The sequence below is a fragment of the Nerophis ophidion genome, linkage group LG22 (assembly GCF_033978795.1).
Source record: "Nerophis ophidion isolate RoL-2023_Sa linkage group LG22, RoL_Noph_v1.0, whole genome shotgun sequence".
Classification (NCBI taxonomy): Eukaryota; Metazoa; Chordata; class Actinopteri; order Syngnathiformes; family Syngnathidae; genus Nerophis; species Nerophis ophidion.
The window spans coordinates 27,490,084-27,512,867 of NC_084632.1; the positions used below are offsets into that span (position 1 = coordinate 27,490,084).

Sequence of the window (22,784 nt, forward strand, 5' to 3'; positions counted from 1 at the left end):
CGTCATGCTGCCACCACTGTGCTATAAAGCACCACGGATTCGTAATTGGCAGCAGGTGCGCTACGCCGCGTCACCAACGTAAAGGTTCTGCATTTATGGGCAAACATGAAACAGGTGCAAAACATAACAATGCAATGTATTTTATTTCAAATTGAAACATTCTTGTCAATCAATCAAATCAATCAATGTTTATTTATATAGCCCTAAATTACAAGTGTCTCAAAAGGCTGCACAAACCACTACGACATCCTCGGAAGAACCCACATAAGGGCAAGGAGAACTCACACCCAGTGGGACGTCGGTGACAATGATGACTATGAGAACCTTGGAGAGGACCACGTATGTGGGCAACCCCCCCCCCCCCCCCCACTAGGGGACCGAAAGCAACGGATGTCGAGCGGGTCTAACATGATACTGTGAAAGTTCAATCCATAGTGGATCCAACACAGCAGCAGGAGTTCAGTTCAAAGCTGATCCAAGACAGCAGCGAGAGTCCCGTCCACAGGAAACCATCCCAAGCAGAGTCGGATCAGCAGCGTAGAAATGTCCCCAACCGATACACAGGCGAGCGGTCCATCCTGGGTCCCGACTCTGGACAGCAGGTACTTCATCCATGGCCATCGGACCGGACCCCCTCCAAAAGGGAGGGGGGGACAAAGGAGAAAAAGAAAAGAAGCGGCAGATCAACTGGTCTAAAAAGGAGGTCTATTTAAAGGCTAGAGTATACAAATGAGTTTTAAGGTGAGGCTTAAATGCTTCTACTGAGATAACATCGCGAACTGTTACCGGGACGTCCGCCATACACATATAAAACAAAGTTAAATAAATACAAATAAAACTGCCTTACCTTTAAAAAAAACGTTACAAGTAACAATGGCACCCCTGCAATGTTACTGTATGTCTTTCTCCCGTTGTAAGAAGTCAAAAAAGCCAACGAAAAACAAAATGTGTTTGATGGCGGCTAAACAGAGTTCTTGTGAAGTTTGAGTGACTATTTGTGTGCATCCATGTTTCCTCACATTTCAATGATCAAAAGGATTTTATTATCACTTATTCCTCTTTTCACAACACCCATGACCGCCCCCCTGCAGCTTATACTGCATTTTTACAAAAGGCTGTTTGAAATTTTACAATTGTTTGCATTCTGTCACATGACTTCTTCCCGGAAATGAAATGCTGTGGTGGTCAAGATGGTTGTTACGCAGCAGCAAACTATCTGAGTAGGCAAGGGGCCTGGATCTTCCTGCAAAAAGCAGATGTGGTTATACAAAATTGTGTACAACCGCAAAGCCTACTCAGTGGTCTTGTGGTTAGAGTGTCCGCCCTGAGATCGGTAGGTCGGGAGTTCAAACCCCGGCCGAGTCATAACAATGACTATAAAAATGGGACCCATTACCTCCCTGCTTGATACTCAGCATCAAGGGTTGGAATTGAGGGAAATATCACCAAAATGATTCCCGAGCGTGACCACCGTTGCTGCTCACTGCTCCTCTCACCTCCCAGGGGGTGAACATTGGGATAGGTCAAATGCAGAGGCTAATTTCACCACACCTAGTGTGTGTGTGACTATCAGTGGTACTTTAATTTAACTTTAACTTTAAGAGAATACCTCAATGGGAAATATATTAAAATAGATCAAACAAACCTTTAATGATCACTGCAAACCTATGCATTCTTTGACTCTGCTCCCTTGGACTGGAGTGCATGACACCTTACTCACAATCTCTCGTAAAATTTTGCACTCTTCCGCTGTTCTTGATTACCTCTCGAGAAACGCTGAAGAAATGTTTATTCTTTTCGCGATTTGATTAGTTCGGACACTCGAAAACAACACAAGCATAGGGTATTTTTCTTCGAGAAAGGCTAAATGGCGCCTAATACTCAATTAGAACTCATTAAGAATGGATTAAGAATGGATTGTTTACAAAGTACAAAGAAGAAGAACCATGATAAACATTCTGAATTTATTTCATCCATTCATTTATTTTCTAGATCAGTGGTTATCAAATGGGGGTACGCGTACCCCTGGGGGTACTTGAAGGTATGCCAAGGGGTACGTGAGATTTTTTTTAAAGATTCTAAAAATAGCAACAATTCAAAAATCTTTTATAAGTATATTTATTGTCTAGTACTTTAACAAAATATGAATGTAAGTTCATAAACTGTGAAAAGAAATGCAACAATGCAATATTCAGTGTTGACAGCTAGATTTTTTTGTGGACGTGTTCCATAAATATTGATATTAAAACTTTCTTTTTTTGTGAAGAAATGTTTAGAATGACATTCATGAATCCAGATGGATCTCTATTACAATCCCCAAAGAGGGCACTTTAAGTTGATTACTTCTATGTGTAGAAATCTTTATTTATAATTGAATCACTCGTTTATTTTTCAACAAGTTTTTAGTTATTTTCATATCTTTTTTTCCAAATAGTTCAAGAAAGACCACTACAAATGAGCAATATTTTGCACTGTTATACAATTTAATAAATCAGAAACTGATGACATAGTGCTGTATTTTACTTTTTCATCTCTTTTTTTTCAACCAAAATGCTTTGCTCTGATTACGGGTTACTTGAATTAAAAAAATGTTCACAGGGGGTACATCACTGAAAAAAGGTTGAGAACTACTGTTCTAGATAATCTTACTTATCTCACCATATGAAATATAACTTACTTCACTAATTAATATTTATGTTTTTTTTTTTTATTGTTATTACTCATGGAGTATATTGTGAATAAATTTAGAACAGGAAGTGAACAAAAGTTTTAGCAACTGCTGTGTAAAGCAAAAGGGGTAAGATTATATAAGCTCTGCTTCTTCCTACTCCTTTTCGAACATGTTGAATAGAGAAACTGGAAATTGTGATGTATCATGTTGTATGCATGCATGTTTGAAATAAACCCAAACTCAAAAACAGACGCTGGCATGAACACCACGTATATTTAATGAGCCGGACGTGACATCATTAAAATCGAAGCAATACACGACAAAAACGGCATGATTTAGTCTCGTTTAAATTATATATACTATAAATGTTGTCACTGTCTTATGCAAACAGTGAAAACATTTGCACTTCCTATGATGGATGAAAAATTGAAAAAAAAGAAGCAATAATTGGTCATTATGCGCTAACATAGGCCAATCCAAAGCATCTGTGCATTTTGCATCACTCAGCCGACTATTGAAAATGATGAAATAATGAATGTTTCATGTAACAACCAGCTGTTCTGAACCCTGCTCCCTTTTTCCCTAAATGCTTGTTAGGAATGATAAATGTCACACTGGCATCATTTCACCTGCTCGAACTTCTGCGAGATGAAAACACATGATATCAGAAAATAGAAATACTCATGTGTTGCTCATGCTTTTGCAGCAAAATGATGGGCAGTTCCCCGTGATCCAGCTGGTTGGTATGCTGAGAGGCATCGCATCTGGAATGAGGTACACACACTCACACACACACACAAACATGCTCTCTGCTATGAAAAAAAAACAATTTGTCATCGAGATGAAGAAGAAAAAATTTCATTTCTATGAATATTTTGGTCATTATGTGAAATTAGATTTTGCAGTAACCAAAGTATTCACTCGTGGTGATCTCCGACGCAGTCTGGTCATGTGTTGTTCCAAGATAAGCAGCTCCAACACTGTGGGTGCTCACAAACATTCTGATCCAACACTTCTGTAATCCTCTGCTTGTATTTACTTTACACTAACACAAAAAACATACACATAAATTGCCCGCTGGGATAATAACCAAAATACACATGTTCCAAAGCCTTAAAGGCCTACTGAAACCCACTACTACCGACCACGCAGTCTGATAGTTTATATATCAATGATGAAATATTAACATTGCAACACAGGCCAATACGGCCTTTTTAGTTTACCAAATTGCAATTTTAAATTTCCCGGGATTTTTTTCTTGAAAACGTTGCGTAATAATGACGTGTACGCTTGACGTCACGGACTGTTAGGAAATATTAGCGCTGCGCACACACACAGCTAAAAGTCGTCTGCTTTAATGGCATAATTACACAGTATTTTGGAGATCTGTGTTGCTGAATCTTTTGCAATTTGTTCAATTAATATTGGAGAAGTAAAAGTAGAAAGATGGATTTGGGAAGCTTTAGCCTTTAGCCACACAAACACACGGTGATTCCTTGTTTAAAATTCATGGAGGTGAAACTTTACTATGGATCAGAGCGAAAATGGATCCCAACCGAATGTCAACCAGCAGGTTTCAGTGAGAAAATTGTGGTTAAAACTCGCTTCTTACCGGAGATCAGCTGAGCTTGTGCCGCCCATAAAGCTGCCGTCGACTTCCCTCAGACACTGCGCATCAACACACCCGTGGACACACACCTCCAACTATCACTAAATCCTTTCAGCAAAAATATGGCAACATCGCGAAATGATCAAGTATGACACATAGAATGGACCTGCTATCCCCGTTTAAATAAGAAAATCTCATTTCAGTAGGCCTTTAAAACACATTCAAAAAAGGATAAGAGTGACTTGCTGACACAGAAAATACCATTATCCTCTTCTACAAGCTGGAGGTAGATAACACAGTAATTGATGTTGATGTTCCAGGTACCTGGCAGAGATGAGTTACGTTCACAGAGACCTGGCTGCTCGCAACATCCTGGTTAACAGTAACTTGGTGTGTAAGGTTTCCGACTTTGGCTTATCTCGTTATCTGGAGGAGGACACATCTGACCCCACTTACACCAGCTCACTGGTGAGCACACAAACACACTCACAAATAATCGACCTTCTTGAATGATTGATATGCTCTGTGTTGCCAGGCATGTTGCTGCAATACTATTATCTTAGCACATTTTAAGACCCAATAATTGTCATATTATTAGGGGTGTAATGGTACGTGTATTTGTATTGAACCGTTTTGGTACGGGGGTTTCGGTTCGGTGCGGAGGTGTACCGAACGAGTTTCCACATATTAAGTAGCGTAAACAATACTCAAAATACGGGCATGCTAGCAAGAGAGGACATGTCCGGTGATAGCAGCGATCGGGCTCGGATAGACTGATCATACGTCCTCTGTTTACCGGACATGTCTTTTTTTGCGGGGCTGTCCGGGCGGAGTTTCTTAAATGCATCAAATGTCCGGCATTTTAAGTTATGGTTGCGTGTATTAACAATGTACGTTCAGGGTTAAGAAGGGGTTAAAAGACAAAACAAATTGTGCACGTAGCATTAGTGAGGGAGGGGCAGAGAGCGAGAGAGTTATGATCTCCAGGCTCTGCTTTTTATACATTGATTTATCAGATTTAGTTTTTTTATTATCTATAGCAGGGGTGTCAAAAGTGTGCCCCGTAGGCCATTTGTGGCCCACAGCTAATGTTTTAAAGGCCCACTGCACATTTTAAAAAAACTATCAAAATAAACAAAAACATAGCAAAAGTGAAATAAAAAAAGCTTAAAAGTCAAATGTAATTTAGAAAAAGTTGCAATGTTGACTAATAAAACAAAGCTGTTTTTTTTCTCTTTCAAACTGCCATTGCTCAAAACATAATATTGAATCAAAATCAATGTTATTATGAATTATTGGCCTGTCCAAGGTTCCGATTACTTCACATCAAATATTCCACTAAGAAAAATATTTTTGGTGGAAGATGTTGCAAATTTGGTGAATAAATAAACAAAAAATGTATATTTTATTGTTTTCTTACTGTACCGAAAATGAACCAAACCGTGACCTCTAAACCGAGGTACGCACCGAACCGAAATGTTTGTGTACCGTTACACACCTACATATTATACATGTTTTTTTTTGCTTCTTTTAATTTTTTTTTTAAACCACTGTAAAAGCAGCTGATTTTGACAAAGAGATTATATTTAATTGCTAAATATCTGAATTTGACTGAAGTTAAAGGGGATCTATTATGCAAAACCTACTTTTCTTACCTATTTGTACCTTTTTTTGTGTATTTGAGATCGTCATGACTCGTGAAAATTTGAAATCGCTTGTATGTGAGAAGAAGACACAAGAAAGAGGGAGAAGAGCCTGCAGTGTAATGCCTGCAGCTAAAAGCAACTGCGTGAGAATATTTACTCAAATATCACGATATACTAATTTTCTATATATCACATAGACAACCCCGCGATATATCGAGTATATCGATAAATTGCCCAGCCTTACTTGGATAGTTATGGCAGGGCTGGTTGCTTTACCGTCAGTAATCGGGTCTATGCACGTGTCAGTGCAAATATGAGTGAGGAGACTTTCTGGCAATTGTAACTAAACTGTTACCAATTTCAGAAAAATGTATGATGTGCATTCAAGTAAAACATATACAAAAAAGTGTTCTTGAAATACAATTAAATTGCATTTGTGTCTAAAAATGTAGGTCTTTTTTTTAGTTAATGTAGCATGCAAGCGAGCAATAACCTTAATCATAAATCATCCAAATTCCAAAGTATAATAATCAGATTTTTTTTTCAATAACAGTTCAAAAACACCAATATGAGTATAAAAGTATGTGACCAGCAACCACAAATATAATTTATTGCTAGCCTCAATGCAAACAAACAACTGTGTCAAACTAGTTAGCTGGTTGATAACAATCTAAACTTTATAGCTTTCTTTGCAACATGTTAAAATCACACATGCTGAGTATCTCAAAAGGTCATATGATGACGTATGAGGGAGACATATTGTGCTATTAAAAACATTTATATTTACACCATTCCTATGTGTCTTCATAACATGCTTCAGTCCAACTATGATATACAATTAGAGAACAATAGCCTTGATCAGAGCAGCCAGTGTTGAAAACACCGTTGCACGATTGTACCAACGTCTGAACACATGTATTATAAGAGGGTCAATGAAATAGACAACATATTGCGCATTATTAAGAAATAAAGCAGTCTGTTAAAACCATTATGTGAAAAAATATTGCTGGGATTCCACTTGAGTACAAACTGAAGCCAAATAGTCCAATGGCAAAATTATGTTGCCCCAGGAAATTAAAGCAGTGTTTGCTTTAATTGAGTGTTTTGTATGTATTACAAAAGACTAACAGATGAGTATCAGAGGAAAAGGTGCAATAAAATCCATCTTATAAGACGAGCAACCATCTGTTTGGTGTTTAGCTACACATCAAATATGGCATTTTCTTTTTGTCACAGTCGATGTCTCGCGCAATGTTTAATACGATGGCCAACATTGTGTGCAAAGTGTGTGTTCATCAGCGGTTTCTGTTTGATAATCCACCCTCTCCTATCAGTTTATACTCCTCTTCCTTCTGCTTCAGGGCGGTAAAATCCCAGTACGTTGGACAGCTCCGGAGGCAATTGCCTATAGGAAGTTCACGTCAGCCTCAGACGTTTGGAGTTATGGGATTGTCACATGGGAGGTGATGTCATACGGTGAAAGGCCTTACTGGGACATGAGTAACCAAGATGTAAGTCACATGCATGACTAATCAAAAGAAACAAAGAGACTTTGACTTCTATGTTGTGTGTTCTCACTCCAGCTAATGACTTTTGTGACACGCTTGTGTTTTTTTTTCTGTTTGTTTTGCAAATCCATGTGTTTGATTGGGAGACTGCTTGTGTTTTTTTTTCCCTTTGTAGTCTCTCACAACAGGGGCTCTGCAACACAGGGAATAAGGATTTTAATTTAAGTGTCATACAACACAACATGTTTTTATTTTACAGTATAGACACATGATCGTATTATATTACTATTATTATACAACATATAATTGGCAATGTACTGTTATTAAAACAATAGTACACAGCAGTGGTTCTCAACCTTTTTTCAGTGATGTACCCCCTGTGAACATTTATTTAATTCAGGTACCCCCTAATCAGAGCAAAGCATTTTTGGTTGAAAAAAAGAGATAAAGAAGTAAAATACAGCATTATGTCATCAGTTTCTGATTTATTAAATTGTATAACAGTGCAAAATATTGCTCATTTGTAGTGGTATTTGGAAAAAAAGATATAAAAATACCTAAAAACTTTTTGAAAAATAAACAAGTGATTGAATTATAAATAAAGATTTCTATACATAGAAGTAATCATCAACTTAAAGTGCCCTCTTTGGGGATTGTAATAGAGATCCATCTGGATTCATCAACTTCATTCTAAACATTTCTTCATAAAAAAGAAATCTTAAACAACAATATTTATGGAACATTCCCACAACAAATCTAGCTGTCAACACTGTATATTGCATTGTTGCATTTCTTGTCACAGTTTATGAACTTACATTCATATTTTGTTAAAATAGACTTGTCCAGGGTGTACCCTGCCTTCCGCCCGATTGTAGCTGGGATAGGCGCCAGCGCCCCCCGTGACCCCGAAAGGGAATAAGCGGTAGAAAATGGATGGATGGATTATTCAATAAATATATTTATAAAGGATTTTTGAATTTTTGCAATTTTTAGAATATTTTTTAAAAATCTCACGTACCCCTTGGCATACTTTCAAGTACCCCCAAATGTAAGCGTACCCCCATTTGAGAACCACTGGTATACAGGACTGTAGTATGCAGTGCACCATCAGTGTAACGCTGGGGTTGGCAACCCAAAATGTTGAAAGAGCCATATTGGACCACAAATATAAAAAAGTATTTTGTCTGGAGCCTCAAAAATTAAAAGACTTGTATAGGTGTTATAATGATGTAACACATGATGTAATTGGCTAATTAGTTATATTAGCTTACTATCCAAATGACTATGAGTCACAGGCTGAAGCAAATCTTCGTTGACAGAAATGTTGAAAAGTAATATTTATGTTACACATTTTTATAACTTTGGAAAACAGTAGTAAAACTTCTCAGAGGATGATATAACTCCTGGAAATGACTGTCTTAGAATGACCAAAGGTATAAATGTGCGTGACCAAGTAAAGGAAACGACAGGCTGCCTTCTTCTAATGGACTTATTACAATCTTTGTAAGCTGGCTAACGTTTGCTGTGGTCTGGAACAACATGACGCACTAACAACTATCAGAAATGCAGCCAATCTTACATACATGAAACATGGAAAAACAAAGTGAATACACAGAGGACATAAGTAAAGGAAATTAAATGACCTCACATATAGCTACAAACGAGGTATAATGATGCAATATGTACATACAGCTAGCCTAAATAGCATGTCAGCATTGATTAGCTTGCAGTCATGCAGTGACCAAATATGCCTGATTAGCATGCCATCACAAATCAATAATGCACAAGCTCACTTTTGTGCATTCACACACAGCATAAAACTTTTGGTGGATAAAATGAGACAAAGAAGGAGTGGTATAAAAACACGTCTTTCTGTGGCAGCGTCGGAGAAAGTTATACATGTAAACAAACTGTTGAGACACAGTCCACACAACGGTAAGTCCAAGAGCCCCTGAAATTAGTAGGGCTAACCGGCGCTGGCCAAATACTGTCATCAGTGAAGCATAAACACAAACACATTTAGCAGTGGCCTTCCTAAAAATTAGGAAGGTTTGTGTCATGTTTGTCCTCCTACAGAAACCATATTACCACAAAAAAAATATTTTTCCCCCCATTTTTTTTTTCCATTTCCATACATTAGAAAAAGCTTGGTGGAGCCACCACGGCGCCGCTCAAGAGCTGCATGTGGGTCTAGGGCCACGGGTCGCTGACCCCCGGTATAACGATACATGTATTTGGTAATGAGACTTTAGTTCGGTATAGCTCCATACCGAATCCCCGCACAATTACAGATGAGTACCAAAATCTGTACTTTGATAGGTACTGACCAAAGGAGAAATATAACCATCCATCCATTTTCTACCGCTTATTCCCTTTTGGGGTCGCGGGGGGCGCTGGCGCCTATCTCAGCTACTATCGGGCGGAAGGCGGGATACACCCTGGACAAGTCGCCACCTCATCGCAGGGCCAACACAGATAGACAGACAACATTCACACTCACATTCACACTTTAGAGGTAAAACTAAATTAAAACATTTGTACGCTCGTACTACACTTAAAACTTTTAGTATATCAGTATGTGGAATTAAATTATGGAATGTATTAACCAAAGAATTTAAAACAAGCACCAATTTGATTCAGTTCAAGAGACTGTTCAAACTACAGGTGTTCACAAAGTACACAGAACAAAAATTAAGATGAACGTCTTGAGCCCTTTTATTTTTTAATTTTTTTATTGAGACAAAGATTATTTATGTATTTAATATTTGTTTGCTTACTATGGTATACTATTTTTTTATTTTTTTATTTGTTGACTGTTATGTTACAGAGAACAGATGCATAGATAGATAGATAGTACTTTATTGAGTCCTTCAAGAGAGTTCCTTCGGGAAAATTAAAACAAGGAACAAGGAAATTGGATAAAATTGCTATGGTATGAAACAGGGTAGGATTAACTAAACTCTGCTTCTTCCTACTCCTTTTCGGACATGCTGTAATAAAACAACTGGAATTGTGTGCTGCATTACATCAGTGGTTCTCAACCTTTTTTCAGTGATGTACCCCCTGTGAACATTTTTTTAATTCAAGTACCCCCTAATCAGAGCAAAGCATTTTTAGTTACAAAAAAAGAGATAAAGAAGTAAATTACAGCACTATGTCATCAGTTTCTGATTTATTAAAATGTATAACAGTGCAAAATATTGCTCATTTGTAGTGGTTTTTCTTGAACTATTTGGAAAAAAATATATAAAAATAACTAAAAACTTGTTGAAAAATAAACAAGTGATTCAATTATGAATAAAGATTTCTACCCATAGAAGTAATCATCAACTTCAAGTGCCCTCTTTGGGGATTGTAATAGAGATCCATCTGGATTCATGAACTTAATTATAAACATTTATTCACAAAAAAATTAATCTTTAACATCAATATTTATGGAACATGTCCACAAAAAATCTAGCTGTCAACACTGATTATTGCATTGTTGCATTTCTTTTCACAGTTTACAAAGTTTCATTCATATTTTGTTGAAGTATTATTCAATAAATATATTTATAAAAGATTTTTGAATTTTTGCTATTTTTAGAATATTTTAAAAAAAATCTCACATACCCCTTGGCATACCTTCAAGTACCCCCAGGGGTACGTGTACCCTCATTTGAGAACCACTGCATAACATTGTATCGTATGCATGTTCAAAATAAACTGAAACTGAACCAAACTAAATTCACATTCAAGATTTAGATTAAAAATGGCCATAAGGTTGCTTTATTTTGTTTATTGTGAATAGGTTGAAGCAGTAGATAACTTTGTTGAGGATATCCTTGCTGAACATGTTTTGGCTGCATTTTATAACAACTAAATAAACCACAGAATGAATCTAAATTGCTGTACAAAACGATAAACTTCTTTCATGTTTCGCTTTTTATCTCTTTCGCCACACGTTGATCAGCTCCCTTGCAGCCTCTGCCTCTTATTCCCCCACGGCTGCCCTGGAGCAAGAGAAGCTGCCGATGCAGCAGCGCCATGACAGAGTCGGTATATTGATAGAGACATTTTTATAATGGCACAGACAGTGTATAATGATGAGGGGAGTATGCGGCAGCACTGCAGCTAACAAGGGTCTGGTGCGGTATTAAGTATGCATGAACCTCACACATAGCTGCACCACTCACACACAGGCAAGAAGCCGCACACACAATTATCTGGTTCTAACACCCAAAATATTTCAAAGAAAAGGGGAGCGATGGAATTGTCAGTGGGGGCTACCAGCAGTGCTGTGTGTTGGACATGAATTAATCATGACAGATACCTGTGATGTTTCACAAAAAATTGCTGCTGTTATGATTGACAGTGATGCTTGGATGGCATCACTTTGCAGCAGAAAGTCAGAAAAAATTTGTTAGGGTCAAGTACAGTTCACAGACATATCCCCGCTGCAGCATTTACAGCCCGAGCAGCGTGGCATTCCCTCAACGTCCCACGCAGTACACTGATTCCAGCTTATAACTTTACGTTCAACTAGTAAAAAGAAACCTGACGTGGGATTTCAAGGACTTTCACTTCCACTTGTTTAAAGGCAGAATAGGCAGCTCAAGGCTTAAAGGCAACAGCTTGCAAGGTTTGAACTGTATAGGCGGAGATAAAAAAACGAGGTTTCCCAGGTCAGTAATTGAACGAAAAGGCTTCGGTCCAAAAACACAGAGTTTAAACTGTAAAGCAGGATGTAGACAGCTGTTAATGTTTATACAGAAAACCCTATGTTCTGTCCCAGTTTGATGAATCACAGACTTGTAAAATGTCATGTTTTATGGTCACGTTTTGTTTTGGATTCATTGGGCACTCGTTTGTTTTTGTCACCATGCCAACCAATCAGTTCACCTGTCATGTCACATACCTGGTTTATTTGGACTCATGCACCTGCTAATCACCACAAGATTATTATAACCTGTAGTTGCCAGGCAGTCAGCCTGGCGACATCACCTTCTACTCACCCTCCACACCCATGTATCCATGTCCAAAGACCCATGTTCCTCTCTCGTTCCAAGTAAGTTTTTCGTTATTCATGCCATGGTGCAAGTTTTTGTTTTATGTCCATAGTTTTGCCTAAGTGCAAGTTTTTGTTTTCATAGTCAAGTTTTGAACCTCCGCTGAGAGCACCTTTTGTTTGTTCCTGTTTATAGTATAATTAAAATATGTCATTATCTTCACGTCGTGTCCGATCCAATTGCTTTGCACCTCAGGAAAACAATCCACACCACAGTCCACGTCTTGACATAAAATGGACAACAAGGTAAATCAGAACCAGAATCAGAAATACTTTAATGATCCGATAGGGCAGGGGTCGGCAACCCGCGGCTCCGGAGCTGCATGCGGCTCTTTGACAACTCTGATGTGGCTCAGCTGCATAATCGCCGACCCCCCAGACTGTTACAGGGGGATTCCGGTGTCTTTCCCGGACATCACCCGGGGTTCCGATTTTCACTCATACTACAATATTGGGGGCGTGCCATGATGGCTTTACTTCTAAAGTCCTCTACAACATGTCATTGCGATCGCCTTTACGCAATGCTATCTGCGTGCCGACCAGACGTATGCATTTCGCTGCTTCAATCGTCACATGTACAAGATTACAAGGCATACAGGGTGTTACAGGTTACACTGAAGGTTGTGATATAAACAACTTTAACACTCTTACTAATATGCGCCACACTGTGAACCAACACCAAACAAGAATTAGGGTTGGTGCTAGCGGGTTGTAAAATACAGTCAGGAAGAGTCATGGATGCAAAGGATTCTGGGTATTTGTTGTGTTGCGTTTATGTTGTGTTACTGTGAGGATGTTCCCCCGAAATGTGTGTCATTCTTGTTTGGTGTGGGTTCACAGTGTGGCGCATATTACTAAGAGTGTTAAAGTTGTTTATATCACAACCTTCAGTGTAACCTGTATCACCCAGTATGCCTTGCAATCTCGTACATGTATATGCGGAAGCCACATACAGCATTATGCTGGACTGGCAAGCAGTTTGTACATGTTGTAGAAGGCGTCAAAGGCAATGGCTTCATAGCACGCCCTTATTATTGTTATCTGGGTGACCACCAGCAGATATTCGCGAGAATAGTTGCGGCTCCCATTGTTTTCTTTATTTTGTGAGACGAGTCAAAATAGCTCTTTGAGTAGTAAAGGTTGCCGACCCCTGTCCTAGGGGAAATTAAGTTTTTAAGCACAATCCCATTCAAGAGCAGACAAACATTACAGGGAGACAGAACAGGATTGCTGATGGGTCTGCCAACTTCCGACTCCCCTTAAAAAAAACAGCTGAGAAACATGTAAAGCCTTTGTCCCTGGAGAGGGGGACAAGACTGAGGTCAAGGAAAGAAAACCTCATCGCCATAGCACACATAAACATGTGTGTAAGAGGGAATCATCAAAGAACTTTAAAGACATTAAAAGAACAGAGCTGATGCAACCAGCCATTTCTACACATAGCCACAAATTTAAAACAACAACGACAACAAAAAAAACACATTCACTGTGGTGGCCTCTGCGGTGTACCACGCCATTGTCTGCTGGGGTAGGGGGAGCATGGCCATAGACAGGAGCAGACCCAACAAAGCAACCAAGAGAGCCTACTCCATCCTCGGCCGCCCACTAACTCTCGGTCAGTGTCCAGTCTACATGGATGAGCGAGGATACGTCCAAGAAGACCGAGGTGTCCGATACCTCATTCAGCCAAGACACCGGGAAGCTTGTCCATCCCGGCGATCAGTGCTAGCTCCGAAGCCCTGTCTCTTCATCCGCATCTCCTCCAGTCTCTCCAAACAGACTCTGGTGTGGCAGAGACCCAGCTGCTGGTCTCCATGACCAAAAGGCTCCTGGGAGGCAGATCCACAAGTTCACAATAAAACACAGCAGAAGTCACGGAAGTGCCACCCCTTGTCACACAGTCCAAAAGGGTCCCGAACCAAAGGGCAAAAAAACCCACATGAAAACAAGAGGAAACATCAGGAACACAAAAGAATGACACAAGAGCACAGAGCTCCTGCCGCCAACAGCCACTACAGCGGCGCCATCTTGGAAAAAAACTAAAGAAATAAGGAACTGATTAAGAAGTCTTTCAATGTCAATCAATCAATCAATCAATGTTTATTTATAAAGCCCTAAATCACAAGTGCCTCAAAGGGCTGCACAAGCCACAAAGACATCCTCGGTTCAGAGCCCACAAAAGGGCAAGGAAAAACTCAAAACCCAGTGGGGCGTCAATGTGGATGACTATGAGAAATCTTGGGAAGGACCGCAGAGATGACCCCCCACCCTCTCTAGGGGAAAACCGAATGCAATGGACGCCAAGTGGATCTAACATAATATTGTGAAAGTCCAGCCCATAGTGGATCTAACATTATAGTAAGAGTCCAGTCCATGGTGGGGTCAGCCGGAGACCATCCCGAGCAGAGACGGGTCAGCAGCGCAGAGATGTGCCCAAACGATGGACAGGCCAGCGGAACACCCCGGGTCCCGACTCTGGACAGCCAGCACTTCATCCATGGCCACTGGACCTGTACCCCCCCCCCCCCCCCCTCCACATGAAAGAGGGGGGGCAGAGGAGAAATGAAAAGAAACGGCAGATCAACTGGTCTAAAAAGGGGGTCTATTTAAACGCTAGAGTATACAAATTAGTTTTAAGATGAGACTTAAATGCTAGAGTTCATTGATAATTAAGAAATAATCAGCGGCGAGAATGTTCCTGTCTGATGTGGGCGTTGTTCTTCTGGACTCCAGGATCCAGAGACAGCAGGAGAAATCCAAGTAAAAAACATTTTATTTGGAAAAACAAAACAGAAATATTGCAACACGGAAGTGCACAAAAGAAGCGCAGGTAAAGCCATGCAGCAGGTTGCGGTTCCAAGCAAAAATGATCAGAAGCAGCCTGATTGGCAGCCAGGTGCAGGTGTCCTGATTGCTCACAGGGGACAGGTGAGGGATGCAGCGCTCAGATTATAGTGGTGGGAAATGGAGGAAAAAAGGAAGTGGGGAGAAAAAGGGCGTTGGACAGGGGATAAAATAAAAAAATATAACTAACAATAACTGTCATGTGAGGTCATGACATAGAAGCACATAGGGCACTTCGTATCAAATGTCACTGCAAACATGTTCCACAGCTCCTCCTACTCCTTTGCTGATAAGAATATAAATGTCACAATGGGCTTAGTTGGAGAAGGACCCTTACGCGGAGCAAAAATGAAAAAGGAATAATAAGAAAAAGAGCACTCAAAAGGAGTGAGGGAAAAAAAATACTTGGGAAGTACACTTACGATATGAGAAACAGAAAAAGCACGCAGTTGTGGAGAGGTAACAGTTAACATCACACAGCAATGCTGGGAATGAGCCACAGGGTACGAGGAGCGTGAGTGGAGCCAAAGCAGATGAGAGGCACACGACTGGAAGGGTTAAACATAAGGAATCTGATGGCGCCGTGTGAGGGAACTGGAGAGCTTAGGTAGTCAAGAGGTAATGAGCATCTGGTGTGCACGCTAGTGGCTATGACCCGTGATCCAGAAACCAGGCACTCCAACAAAAAGAAGAGCTGCCAGATCATGACAATAATGGCAAATTTCCCCAGACATTTTGATTGTCTCCTTTGGCACACGGCTGGTCTCACAAATGATCGCTTTATTGAACAATACATTTCACATTCATTTGTTTTAGTACAAATATGCATCTAATTAAACCAAAACTTTATAAAAAAAAATAAAAATGTTTCACATAAAAAAAGTGAAAACATGTGTAGTGGTTAGGAACCCAATTTAGCGAGGGATGCCCCTGCACCACCAATAAGAAGTAAGCACAAATTACAGTAGCTACCAAAGACGCTAAATGCGAACAATGACGCACTACCGCACTCTTTTCAGTTGATTGCCTTCTGCATCCTTTGTTCCCGCCTGATTGGGTGATCAGCCACAGCCGCGATGCGCCCGGCAGGTGTTTCACATCACTGATAAAGACTCAAACACTGACTAACATCTTGAATGACCTTCACAACTTTAAAAGCTGCCGCTGCCCTACTGACATCAAAACTACCAGCTCTACATCACAGACAGCGTCAGGCACCACTGTTACTTGCAGATGAATATCTTCGTTCCCTGTGTGATCGCCAAGTTCTAACAGATTTAAGACTAAAAGACTTAAGTTTCTGTGCTTTCCACATTTTTCCTTTTAAAAATAAAACACGGGTACCAGAAATTGATCAATCAATCTTTGGCCGTACTCTGCAAGAAAGATTGGTTAAACTGTTGTAATCCTTTACACCGGGGGTCAGCAACCCGCGGTGCTACTTTAACGCCGCCCTAGTGGCTCCCTGGACCTCTTTCAGAGATGTGTGAAAATGGAAAAAGATGAAGAAAAAAATATATTTTTGGTTTCAATATATTTTCTGTAGGAGAACAAACATGACACAAACCTTCCTAATTGTTAGAAATCCCACTGTTCATGTTATACAGTGGGGCAAAAAAGTATTTAGTCAGCCACCGATTGGGCAAGTTCTTCCACTTAAAATGATGACAGAGGTGTGTAATTTTCATCATAGGTACACTTCAACTGTGAGAGACAAAATGTGGAAAAAAAATCCAGGAATTCACATTGTAGGAATTTTAAATAATTTATTTGTAAATTATGGTGCAAAAAAAGTATTTGGTCAACCATTCAAAGCTTTCACTGATGGAAGGAGGTTTTGGCTCAAAATCTCATGATACATGGCCCCATTAATTCTTTCCTTAACACGGAACAATCGTCCTGTCCCCTTAGCAGAAAAACAGCCCCAACGCATGATGTTTCCACCCCCATGCTTCACAGTAGGTGTGGTGTTCTTGAGAAGCAACTCAGTATTCTTCTTCCTCCAAACACGACGAGTTGAGTTTATACCAAAAAGTTATATTTTGGTTTCATCTGACCACATGAAATTCTCCCAATCCTCTGCTGTATCATCCATGTATCCATTTTGGTATAAACTCAACTCGTCGTGTTTGGAGGAAGAAGAATAGTTAGTTGCATCCCAAGAACACCAGACCTACTGTGAAGCATGGGGGTTTTTCTGCTAAGGGGACAGGACGGTCCGTGTTAAGGAAAGAATGAATGGGGCCATGTATCGTGAGATTTTGAGCCAAACCCTCCTTCCATCATAATTTACAAATAAATTATTTAAAATTACTACAATGTGAATTCCTGGATTTTTATTCGTATTATGTCCCTCACAGTTGAAGTGTACCTATGATGAAAATTACAGACCTCTGTCATCATTTTAAGTGGGAGAACGTGCCCAATCGGCGGCTGACTAAATACTTTTTTGCCCCACTGTACGTGCTTCACTGATGAGAGTATTTGTCCTATTAATTTCAGCGATCCATGAACTCTTTGTAGTTTGTTCACATGCACAACTTTCTCCAATGCTGCCACAGAAAGACGTGTTTTATGCCACTCTTTCTTTGTCTCATTTTGTCCACCAAACGTTTTATGTAGTGCGTGAATGCACAATGGTGAGGTTTGTTGATTTTATTGACTTGTTGAAATGCTTATCAGGCATATTTGGTCAATGTATGACTGCAAACCAACCGATGCTAACATACTATTTAGGCTAGCTGTATGTACATCATTATGCCTCATTTCAAGGTATATTTGAGCTCATTTAATTTCCCTTGCTTATGTCCTCTGTGTATTTAATTGATATTTGCATAACTCATGACACATTATCTGTATGTATTATTGGCTGAATTTCTCATAGTTCTTTATGTGCCATGTTGTTCCGGACCACAGCAAATGTCATCCAGCTTGCAAATAATAAAATAATAAAACCTTTAGAAGAAGACAGCCTGCCATTTCCTTAAACAAGGACACACACATCTATACCTTTGGCCAGCCATTCTAAACCAGTAATTTCCACAAGTTATCTCATTCTGTGAGAAGCCTCCATTTTACTAATGATTTCCAATGTTACAAACATGTGTAGAATGAAAATTTAAATACTGCATTTCTGTCAACAAAAGTTTGCGTCAGCCTTTGATAGTAGGCTAATATGACTGATATAGACACTTACTTACATCATGTGTTGCCTTCATTATAACACTTATATAATACTTTTAATTTTTTGTGGCTCCCAACAAATTTTTTGGGTGTAATTTTGGTCCAATATGGCTCTTTCAACATTTTCAGTTGCCGACCCCTGCCTTACACATATGTGTGTTATTGTCCTAAGAAGTATTGCAATGCATGTCCAATACACTAATGTCAATTTTACACCAAATAAAAAAAAAACAGCTATGCTCCAAAAACTTAATTGTTCATTGTTTGCTCCTGCATTAACATTTTGTGTTATTCAAAAGTAGAAAAAACAACAACAGATGACATTGTAGAGGTTTTACTAGAGGGTTACAAATCAGGTGTTAACCCCGAACGGCTGAGTTCAAGGAATAAAATGATTTCATTAAGCCAGTGGTTCTCAACCTTTTTTCAGTGATGTACCCCCTGTGAACATTTTTTTAATTCAAGTACCGCCCAATCAGAGCAAAGCATTTTTGGTTGAAAAAAAGAGATAAAGAAGTAAAATACAGCACTATATCATCAGTTTCTGATTTAGTAAATTGTATAACAGTGCAAAATATTGCTCATTTGTAGTGGTCTTTCTTGAACTATTTGGAAAAAAAGATATAAAAATAACTAAAAACTTGTTGAAAAATAAACAAGTGATTCAATTATGAATAAAGATTTCTACGCATAGAAGTAATCATCAACTTAAAGTGCCCTCTTTGGGGATTGTGATAGAGATCCATCTGGATTCATTAACTTAATTCTAAACATTTCTTCACAAAAAAAGAAATCTTTAACATCAATATTTATGGAACATGTCCACAAACAATCTAGCTGTCAACACGGAATATTCCATTGTTGCATTTCTTTTCAAAGTTTATGAACTTACATTCATATTTTGTTGAAGTATTGTTCAATAAATATATTTATAAAGGATTTTTGAATTGTTGCTATTTTTAGAATATTTTTGAAAAATCTCACGCACCCCTTGGCATAGCTTCAAGTACCCCCAGGGGTACGTGTACCCCCATTTGAGAACCACTGCATTAAGCACTGACTATGTATGGCCAAATTGGCCAAAATAAAAAAAAATGATACAATGAACTTAATAATTGACTTACCTTTTGAATGTCATTTTAAAAAACAAAACAATTTAAGGACACGTATAATAACATATGTTTGTATTGAAATCCAATCACAGTATAATAAATGACACATTTAAGTAATTATTTAAAGATGTATTTAATTGTGTCCTATTTGACCCTCTATAGCAGAGGTCACCAACACGGTCCCCGCGGGCACCAGGTAGCCCGTAAGGACCAGATGAGTAGCCCGATGGCCTGTTCTAAAAATAGCTCAAATAGCAGCACTTACCAGTGAGCTGCATCTATTTTTTAAATTGTATTTATTTACTAGCAAGCTGGTGTCACTTTGCTCGACATTTTTAATTCTAAGAGAGTCAAAACTCAAATAGAATTTGAAAATCCAAGAAAAATATTTTAACGACTTGGTATTCACTTGTTTGAATAAATTCATTTATTTTTTTATACATTGCTTCTTATAACTTTCAAAAAGACAATTTTAGAGAAAAAAATCTAACCTTAAAAATGATTTTAAGATTTTTAAACACATATACCTTTTTAACATTTAAATTCCTTCCTCTTCTTTCCTGACCAGGAAAGAAGAGGAAGGAATATTTATTATTCTTTTTGTAAAGAATAATAAATACATTTTAATTTAATTCTTCATTTTGGCTTCTGTTTTTTCAACGAAGAATATTTGTGAAATATTTGTTCAAAGTTATTGTGATTAAAATAAACTAAAAAATATTCTGGCAAATCTAGAAAATCTGTAGAATCAAATTTAAATCTTATTTCAAAGTCTTTTGAATTTCTTTAAAATTTTTGTTCAGGAAAATGAAAAAGAAATAATGATTTGTCTTTGTTAGAAATATAGCTTGGTCCAATTTGTTATATATTCTAACAAAATGCAGATTGGATTTTAACCTCTTTAAAACATGTCATCAAAATTCTAAAATTATTCTTAATCAGGAAAAATTACTAATGATGTTCCCTAAATTATTTTTAAAATTTTTTCAAAAAGATTCGAATTAGCTAGTTTTTTTGTTTTTTTTTTCGGTTAAATTTTGAATTTTAGAGAGTCGAAATTGAAGATATATATATATATATATATATATATATATATATATATATATATATATATATATATATATATTAAAGGTAAATTGAGCAATTGACTATTTCTGGCAATTTATTTAAGTGTGTATCAAACTGGTAGCCCTTCGCATTAATCAGTACCCAAGAAGTAGCTCTTGCTTTCAAAAAGGTTGATGACCCCTGCTCTATAGCTTCCTTGTAAATGTATTTGGTAATCAAATATTAGCGGTCACGAAAGGCAAACTATTTCCTGCTGGAGCAGAGATCCAGACATAAAGGGGCACCTCCGCAAGCCCTGTGGAATGGGCATTACTACCTCTGTAAAAGGCGAGGCGTGGAAGCATGCTGAACAACTCCACAAGCCCAGCGGGTGTCATGACTAGAGATAATGCTGAGAAATCAAGCTTAGAGAAACTCCTGCATACCTTTCACCAATTAGGCCTGTGGCCCAGTGTAGAAAAAAAAAGAACGACCAAAAAATACATCAAAAAGGCATAATGTAATGGGGAAAAAGCTAAAATATTCAGACTAATAACTAATGCGATTTGCGCTTGAATATATGTATCAACAAAAATCTTAGTGTTTTAAAAAAGTTAAAAGCTGGTGTCATGCAAAATTATGCAAATTGGAAGATGCTGTAACCCCCCCTTCTCCCCATGCTACCCACCACCACAAATATCTTGCCGTCCTATTGATGATTTATAAACCACACAGTTCATTGGATATTACAGTAGTATTTCATGTACAAATTAGTATTGATGGAGTGAATTGCTTTCCACTCTCATGCTCCAGGTAATCAACGCCATTGAGCAGGACTTCCGGCTGCCGGCTCCTATGGACTGTCCAACAGTGCTTCACCAGCTGATGCTGGACTGTTGGCAAAAAGACAGGAACGCACGGCCAAAGTTCCCGGATGTTGTCAACATGCTGGACAAAATGATCCGCAACCCTGCGTCCCTGAAAGCCGGTACCAACAACGTTGCTCCGGGGTGAGCAGAGATGAATGGAAAAAACATACACTGACTGGTTAGAAACGTATTTTCTTACATTTCCACATCTCTCCTCTGCCAGCCCGTCCCATCATCCTTTGTTGGATCGTGGTGCTCCAGATTTGAGCAGGCTGAGCTCTGTAGAGGACTGGCTGGCTGCACTGAAGATGACCCAGTACAGAGACTCCTTCCTGGGATCAGGCTTCACCTCCTTGCCGCTCGTCACTCAAATCACTGCAGAGTACGTCTTCTCTTTTAAGTGCCTCTTTTTTGCGCTCTGTCTGCCTCTCACTGTGTGCGTTTCACACTGTTCCCCTGCCAAGTGTGCATCTTGTTAGTAGGAGATCTGGCTGGTGGCTGGTCCATGAGTGCATCTGCCTGCCATTCCGAGCCATCCCCCCGGCTGTCTGCAAGCGTCCATCTCTTCTCTCTTTCAATATCATTGTGCAACTGCCACCACTCTCCTTGAATTACTCTCATTTCTAAATAATTACTATTCACTGTGCTATTATTTTCACTTTAAGACTATTCATCGTTAGTGTCATGCTGCTGCTTTTGTTTACTCTTATTTATTGGTAGTACATTTTTAGAAACACCATAAATAGGAGACACGGGCGCAAAATTTAGAGAGGAAAAAAATACAGAGTCGTGCGAGTAGGAGTTGTGGTGATCATAATGTTAGTATTGCAATAAATCTGTCAAAATTAGTGTTTTAATGCAGATTACTGTATTTCCTTGAATTGCCGCCATGGCGGTAATTAATTTAAAACCTCTTCTCACTCCTGCGCTTACCAAAGGTATGCGGTAAAATTAAGCATGCGCTAATTATTTAAAAACCTCTTCTTGTCACACCTGGACATGGATTATTTTTGCTTCTTCGATGCAGAGAGGATACGGGACGAGCCAGACGAGAGTGTAAGTACATGGTTGTTTATTTGAATACTAAATACAAAAATAAACGAACTAAGGGCGCTCACAAAGAGGTACAAAACTTGGCTACAAAAATACAAACAGGAAAACAAAACACCTGCTCGGTGGCATGAAAGACGATAAACTTAAACTTGCACTGTGGCAGAACTATGAACAACTAAATTAAAAACACTTACT

General features: G+C 38.8%; 1 protein-coding gene across 1 annotated transcript in view; it reads left to right on the plus strand.

Annotated features, from left to right (window-relative positions):
- The window catches only part of LOC133540745 (ephrin type-B receptor 1-like), a 301,052-nt gene that overhangs the window by 263,833 nt on the left and 14,435 nt on the right, over positions 1 to 22,784 (plus strand). The window contains exons 15-19 of the mRNA XM_061883635.1: positions 3,378 to 3,445; positions 4,601 to 4,748; positions 7,288 to 7,437; positions 21,481 to 21,677; positions 21,760 to 21,918. Coding sequence (XP_061739619.1) covers positions 3,378 to 3,445; positions 4,601 to 4,748; positions 7,288 to 7,437; positions 21,481 to 21,677; positions 21,760 to 21,918 — 722 coding nt within the window. The remainder of the gene's footprint in view (positions 1 to 3,377; positions 3,446 to 4,600; positions 4,749 to 7,287; positions 7,438 to 21,480; positions 21,678 to 21,759; positions 21,919 to 22,784) is intronic.